This window comes from Euphorbia lathyris, chromosome 7 (genome assembly GCF_963576675.1).
Source record: "Euphorbia lathyris chromosome 7, ddEupLath1.1, whole genome shotgun sequence".
Taxonomy (NCBI): Eukaryota; Viridiplantae; Streptophyta; class Magnoliopsida; order Malpighiales; family Euphorbiaceae; genus Euphorbia; species Euphorbia lathyris.
In genome coordinates, this window is record NC_088916.1 from 59,482,167 (window position 1) to 59,489,857 (window position 7,691).

General features: G+C 33.3%; 1 protein-coding gene across 1 annotated transcript; it reads right to left on the reverse strand.

Annotated features, from left to right (window-relative positions):
* Positions 1 to 1,053: 1,053 nt before the first annotated feature.
* LOC136200705 (COP9 signalosome complex subunit 4) lies at positions 1,054 to 6,617 on the reverse strand. The gene is made up of 14 exons (XM_065991127.1): positions 6,328 to 6,617; positions 6,089 to 6,240; positions 5,707 to 5,810; positions 5,515 to 5,575; positions 4,720 to 4,812; positions 4,534 to 4,634; positions 3,852 to 3,960; positions 3,714 to 3,758; positions 3,517 to 3,585; positions 3,330 to 3,421; positions 3,178 to 3,220; positions 2,560 to 2,619; positions 2,101 to 2,160; positions 1,054 to 1,543 (listed from the first exon to the last, which is right to left on the reverse strand). The coding sequence occupies exons 1-14, from the start codon at positions 6,455 to 6,457 to the stop codon at positions 1,469 to 1,471; spliced, it is 1,194 nt and encodes a 397-aa protein (XP_065847199.1). The 5' UTR covers positions 6,458 to 6,617; the 3' UTR covers positions 1,054 to 1,468.
* Between the last annotated feature and the right edge of the window lie 1,074 nt (positions 6,618 to 7,691).

Here is a 7,691-nt window from a genome sequence, read left to right on the forward strand (position 1 = left end):
TATTAATTTTAATTATGTTATTATATTTATCTATAAAAAAATTATTTAAATTAAATGTGAAAATAAAATAATAATATTTAATTTATATAGCACCTTTATATCATTAATTGTAATTATTAGATTATATTTTGTTAATTTTTATATATTAAGATGAATCTGTGCATCACACGAGTCAAAAACTAGTATAGTCTAGATAGGTAATAGGTTGAGTAAATTGGCTAAATATGTAAATAAATCTCTCATTTTACCCAATTTTATAATTTTCCCATTAATATGACTAATAGATCATTTAAAGAGCTAACAAATTTTGTTTACATAAGATTAATAAATTTTTTAACCCAATTCAAGAGCTCCGATCCAATATATTAAGCCTTTAAAAAAATATAATTTACATTGTTAAGAAAATTTTAATAAAACATCTAATGATTATTTTATTTATTATTAACGTTATGTTCATAAACTGTTCCAAAAAGCGTTATGTACATAAACACATCAAAGCAACATGCTATGTAAATAAAAAAATCAACATTTTCACCATTTTACATCAACTAAGCCAAACATAAAGTTAATACATTATCTTCACCTTTTGTCAATTTTATCATTTTTTCCTCAATTTTGTCCAATATTTACTGCAAGAAGGAGATCTACTATTTAATAAGAACAACCACCCTAGAATTAAATACTATCAACAAAAACATCATAAAACTAAACCATAGTAAATAGGAAGAGATTCTAACATGAAAAATGAAGAGTTTTAACAAAGAAATATCGAGGTAAATCAATCACTAAACCTTAAACGACTTTGCATAGTATTGTATTATTTTTCATTTACTTAAGTAGTAATCTGTCCCCTGCATTCCGTCTCTACAAAGTACAGATGACAAACACCGATACAGAAAGAAATGTTCTTGCCTTTACACCAATTGGTGAAATTTCGAACCTAACTGCATACAAAAAAAATCATATGCAATTCATATCACCTCCAATTTTCTGGTTATCCAATTGAAACTGCACCTCTTCTTTTAATTAGAAAAAGAAAAAAAAAAAAACTCATTTTTGAAATTGCACCAAAAGATACAGGCTATTGGATTAAGATCTCACTATGTGTTGCCCAATAACTACAAAGCTAAAATGTGTACCCGAGCCGACTACTACAAAAGTTTCAGGGGCATTGAATTAAAACGAATCAACAGCACAACTCGCTAGACCAAGATAGAATTGTATTTTCTTTTTTGACAAAAGCATAAATATATTTTCGCTAATATGAACGAACTATGGGTGAATAAATTTGCCCGAAGTCTTACCAAGAAAGTAAATTACTGTGATTTCTCAACTATTTAAGGCAAAAAAAAAAATGAATGTTTTGTGCACAGAAGCCATGGACAAGCACCACCCATAATAATATTTTGTGCAAATTAATTCAATTCCATCAGCAAACTCAACTCAGCCATCAAAAGATGTAGAGAGATTAGACAGGGATTGACAAGCCCTTTTTCGCCATACTGTCCAACACGTCATTCAAGGCTTGACACAAGCCAACAATCTGCACAGTCACAACAGGAACAAAGAGATTATGAAAATGTATACAAGGTAATAAATTGTTTTTATCCCCAGTAACCTCAACAATTTCTTTGAGGGTAAATTACCCCACCCCATGCCCTATGCCCACACTTCAAAACCGGACACAAAAATCCTTTTAACCTTTGACTACTTCAATAGCAGGTAAACCTTTTATCGAAGAGCTGATGAAAATTATATTCTAAACAACTTCAATTCTTAAACTTTTTTATTTTAATGTCATCTAGGTGTTGTTTAGTCATGAGATAAAAAGTGGATTTTGAAAAACATAAATCATGGTTCCATGGGAAACTTGGATTTAAATAACTTCAATTATTGGATTTTTCTATTTTGAGGTTGTTTAGTTTCATAAGAGACTTTATGTTAATTAAGGACAAAATTTAGGGACTTCTACATCCGGTTTTGAAGTCAAGGGATCATAAAGAAAGAAAAGCCAAAGTTCAAGGGCCATAGGTTTAATACATCCATTTCTGTGCCCTAATGCAAGTAAAATTCCATGAAACTATAAAGGCAGATAATCACCTGTTGATCCCATTGTTGTAGCTCCTCGGTATCATCCTCGAAATGAATAACAGCTTCCACCTGATGATGTGTATATAAAATTTAGATACAGTCGATCACCAACACAGCCAGAATCTAATGCAGGGAAAGCTTATATCCAAAACCAAAAGGTTTGGTATTCAGAACTCCTAGAAAACCCCAGAATTAGATTCATCTTTTCAAATTGCAAAACAACAAACCAAACGAACAAAGCAGAGACGCGAACACGTCCCCTGCCCCTATCTCTCTCTCTCTCCAGTTTTTCAGTTCATTCTTAACAAAAGAGTTATCATACCAAAAAGAGAGTAAAAATATTACAAGCCAGTCTCTCAAATGGATCATGTTCATAACTAGTATTTCTGACAAATCGAAATAACACAACTCATTATGATCAACAAAAAGTTATTATCAGTTGGGAAATACGATTATAGCAGTTCATACCTGATCAATTGATCCCCTCATTCTATCCTCATAAATCATTCTCGATGCTATCTTTTCTGCCTGCAAGCAAGAGCACATGTATATTCAAGTTTTGAGAATAGAGATAGATGAACCAAGACATGAACGTATATTCCCAGTGAAAGTATGACACGTGAGAGTGGGAAAGAGGAATACTGAAAGAAAAACAAAACCAAGGACAAGATGCAAGATACAACAAATACTTTGTTGATCTTTTCTGCACAATCAATTCTTCAAAATATTTAATATAAACCAAAAGCATAGAGAAGCTATTAACGAAACATGGCAGATCTAGTGAACTTGCAGATCACAGGACTCAAATAGGCATACATTTACGCAATTTACAGTCTGTTACAACAGCAAAGGTAAAGCTTTCATGATTAAAAAAAGGGTAGTGGAGAAACATAGAGCCAATCATCAGATTGTAAACTCTTGAAATACAAGGGGTAAAGAAAATGGTAAGAATATACTACAGCAATTAGCGTCACCAGCAAAAGTTAAGTAACTTCATATAGAATTCTAAGTAAAGCAGTAAAACATTTTTTTAAGAAGAAATGCAATTACTGTACACTAACTTTCTAAAACTTGGGAAAACTGTACCTTATTTGGAGGAATACCCAGCAATGTGCCCAACTCATCAAAACTACAGGAGAGTTATAATTGAGAAAAAGATCAGAAACTATAACTTAGTACAGTAACACATGCAAAGAAATTTAAAGAAAGAAGAAATCAAAAATCTTTGTACTGTCCACCTTATATTTGTGTAAAGTTTACTTGCACTTAAGAGATTGTGCTCAATCATGGCGCGATCCAGAACAGTAAAATTGTCTGGAAGAATTGCTTTCTGTTCATGCACCAAAACAAGGTATTATTATCAGATAGTAATGAATAATGGCAAATGAATCAGAATCCCACAACAGTAGGAAAATAGTTTATTACCTGATGTGCTTTTAGTTCTTCAGCAAATGCGTCAATTTCGGGTTTTCTCAAAATTCTCTCCAAATACACCTGGCAAGTTTTGTAAATTTTCCCATTTATATATTATTAATACGTAAAAACAAAAATGGAAGCAGTAATGTATTGATCATGTTGTTTTATGAGAACATGTAAATAGAGAGGAAGAGTGAGAGGAGAACCTTTTGCAGTATAGGATAAATTTTTAGCTTCGAGCAACGTTCATCCTGAACCATATCCCTATTATATTAATATCTCTGACAGCAGAATGAAGCAAATAATTTTCATAAATGAATTTTCTATGCAGTAGGCATGTTTACCTTGTACAAGGTAGCAAGAACACGGGAGCGCTGAGGACCTGCAGCTGCCAAGATTGTGCATGTCACAGCAGCAGACAGTGCTTGTTCCAGAGCTTCCTCGTCAATGGTTCTTCAAGAAATACAATAAAAAGGATAATAATTTAGGCCTAGGCTTTCACAAGCAAATGATATCTATATTAAAAACTTATCAGAACAGAGGAAGTTGCTGGTCTTAAAGCTGAGGCAACAAAAATAGGTTCTTAAGAGAAAAAGAAGGAAAAACAATGCAGGAAACAGGTAACAAAGAAAACCCAGTTAAACTTTTAAAAATGTGGAACATTAAAATCAGAAAATTTAAGGATGGCACATAGATAATGAAATATTAGCATCCACTATAGGCTAACGGTGATCCTTTCAAGATCCTGAATCTAAAATATATTCCACTTCAAAGCCACAATACATCAAGGGCCAACCAATATAGCACACACAAGCGGGTCATACAGAAACAGTAGAAATAATACACAAAAGCGCCTTAAAACCACAGTGCATCGAGATCAAACCAACATTTCAGACACAAACAGTTTAGGCAAGACAATGAAATATTGAATGCTCATCTGCTATCCAAAATGTGAAGGCTTTTAAGCTTCTTCGGGCTTTTATGATGATAAACAAGAAGACACTATTAAATAACAATGTTACATACTCATCTCCTATTTGCCTCTTCTCAATTTGGGATATATCATAGTAACGGAGTGCAGCTTCTAAAAACTTCCTCTTCAAGTCCAAAATCCTTGCATAACAAACCTAACAACAAAATAGAAGCAAAAAAAACAATTTAACAATATTTGTTTCCTACACTAACTTTGAAAATTTATGGAATGATGCAAACCTTGTATTGTAAGTTCAATACTTCATGCTGGCTGCTGCTAACCAGAAATGACGCTTTATTGATGAAAGCCTCGGCATTAACTGCATCATCATCCTGCAAAACTAAAGAATGAGAAAATACCAGTACCAATTGTAAAAGAACTTTAAGCCAACAAGACGGATATTCACTCCATCCTTGCTTAGGTGTGTTGGAACCTAAAGACCCAATCCCAGTTAAAAACAATTTCGAAATAATGAAATATATTGATCCATACTGATTTTAGTATGAAAAGATTAACTAGATTTTGTGTTACAAAAAAAGGCAACCAAGCAAACATGGTTTCCACTAAATATATTGTCAGCAACTCAAATAGGATCCCTCAGAAAGGACAAGGTAAAACGCGTCAGAGACATGGATGATGAGTCCGCACATAAAACATCTCAGCCATTATACTAGTTAGACCTAGGCAAAAGTATCCATCTGGATGCCGATAACGACACTAAAGAACCAACAAAGGCATACTGTTCTACTTCTGACTTCACCAATACTTTGGGTTGATATAAATCTTCATTAGCTTTTGATTGTTATGAGAACACATGTACCAAATAATAATTTTCACTCCTCAGATCATAAGAGTGATTTATTTACACCACAACATTTTATGCTATCTGCTGTCTGTCTATTTCTGTTATACCATAACATTATCGAAAATAAGGGTGCGAGAGATACATTGACAAGTCATTTAAGGGCAACCCATGAAAGTAATGCTCATTAATCAATTCATTAAGTAAGATAGCATTGAATATCACTCTATACCTCTAGATATAAGCGAGCAATTTGCACGCATTTTGATAGCCTGAATGTATCATCAATGACCCTGACAAATAAAACAAAGAAATATACATGTATTTTCCCAAGCAAGCATCATGTATTTAAAATAATTATAACAACAACAAGAGAATTTTCCTCACTCCCATGACTAAATATACAAGATTCTTACTCTCAGACCTCATTCCAGAGTCTAGATCAATGCCACTAAGCATCTGAGCTGCTTTTGACCACTGTTGTTCAGACTCATATAGCTCAGCAAGTTTTTCTCTAATTATTAAAACCTGCATTTCATAAAATCAAAAGAATTCCCTGTTAGCTTAACAAATCCCAAACAGGCTTTTTCCACTTTGGCACTCGTTTGTAAAAATTTAAACAACTGAAGCGGACCTAGAACTAACCAGAACCAAAATAAAACCAGTGAAAAGCTCAACAGCTTATGGAAATGACACTTAACGCGATATATATTCACCAAAAGCATCAGTTTAGACTAATGCGGTGCATAAAACCCCAGTCTATAGAGAAAATAATGACATAACAATATGAAAATAGCGAAACTAACCTGTTCTTCGAAGGAAACAACCCGAGGCTGAATCTGAGCAAGCGTATAATGAGCAATTTCCTTCTGAGTCTCCGGCTCCAATCTACCTAATTCCTGAGCAAAAGTCTGTAATAGCTGCCGCGACACCACTAACGGCACATCGTCGGATAATACTGCAGGTTGTTTTAGAACCAACAATTAGCTCCAGCAAAGGAGTACTTGCAAACAGAGTAGCAAAAATTAGGGCAAGATAGATATACTATGATCAATAAACTTCTTAGCCTGAATGATGTCATTTGATGAGATGACAGAGGCGAGAATGTGCTTGTACTGTTCAATCTTTTGCCTCTGGTCCACGATTGCAGAAGCGCTCGCGAAGGCACTTTCCATGGCTACAAGCTTTCCTAATTCTCCACCTTCGACTGTCCGTCCCAATTTCGACGAAACCCTAAACCCTTGCCCTTCGTGTTAATTAGGCTATGGGAGAATTCTTGGCTTTCTCTGCTACCGACCTATAGCTACAATTTCTGCGAGTTATGGTAAGAGTGACGATCTGTGTGTTTTCTTGGTTTTATATGACACGATGCGTCCTTCTTCCAGCTACTCATATTAGTACACGTCATTCCTACGTGGAGTTAGACCAGACAATTATAGCATTCGAGTCATATCATTTTCGAGTTAATTCAAACTCAATCCAAAAACTTTCGTATCACAATCGTTAATCTGTTTGGATTAGTATTTATTCCATGTGGTGTTTTTGTGTTACATGTAATTTTATTATATATATATATATTAATGATAATTTATAAAAATATAAAAAAATATGGTACTACTTTTAAATATTTTATGTCATTTTGAGATTGGTATGTTAACACTAACCATCGAAAAATCTGCTAATATCATAATAGGGGTCATGTAACGTGTTTATAACAATTTAGGAGGTTTATTTCTCAAAAAAAAACAATTTAGGAGGTTTAATTCTTATTTGCAAGTAATAATTATGATTTTATTATCTTTATTAATAAAGTGACATATGCAAACATAAAAAAATTTAACAATAATTTTAAATATTCGTGTCGTATTTGGGTTAGCATATCAACCCTAACTCAATCTAAAAATTCCGTGTCAATCCAAAAATAACACATTACCTACTAAGCTAAACTCAAACACTAAAATTATGTGTCGATTTCGTATCGTATACTCGGAGTCATATTAAAAAAATTGTAGTAAGGATCAAGTTCTCATTTCAAAAACATTATTATCAAATCTGGACTGGTCGGTCGAACCAGAAACCGGCCAGATCTCTAATCTGAGTGGTAATGGATTTTTGTATGTCTAAAAAAAATGGATTGAATCGAGGTCAAATTAGAAACTAATAGTCCGATCGAAAACCAGTGTGACTCCAATTTTAAATATGTACATAGTTGTATAGTATGAATCCAGAGTGGTGTTGGGGAAAAGAATTTGAACAAGCACATACACCACATTTGAATGGTTTTGGTTTTTGGTCCCCTTCTAATGAATTCAATAGTATTTGACAAAGATTTACTTTTCCCAAATATTTTACCAGTAAATAATTGAAATTTTCACAATGTTTTGTTCCTTCTTACATGTCTTACATCTC

Excerpts from the sequence above, each read along its gene's own strand:
- LOC136200705 (XM_065991127.1), bottom strand. The coding sequence starts at position 6,457 with ATGGAAAGTGCCTTCGCGAGCGCTTCTGCAATCGTGGACCAGAGGCAA. Across the intron at positions 4,813-5,514 it reads TTGCTCGCTTATATCTAGAG|GATGATGATGCAGTTAATGC; the intron begins GTATAGAGTGAT and ends TTAGTTTTGCAG. Across the intron at positions 3,961-4,533 it reads AAGAGGCAAATAGGAGATGA|AACCATTGACGAGGAAGCTC; the intron begins GTATGTAACATT and ends TATTTCTTGAAG.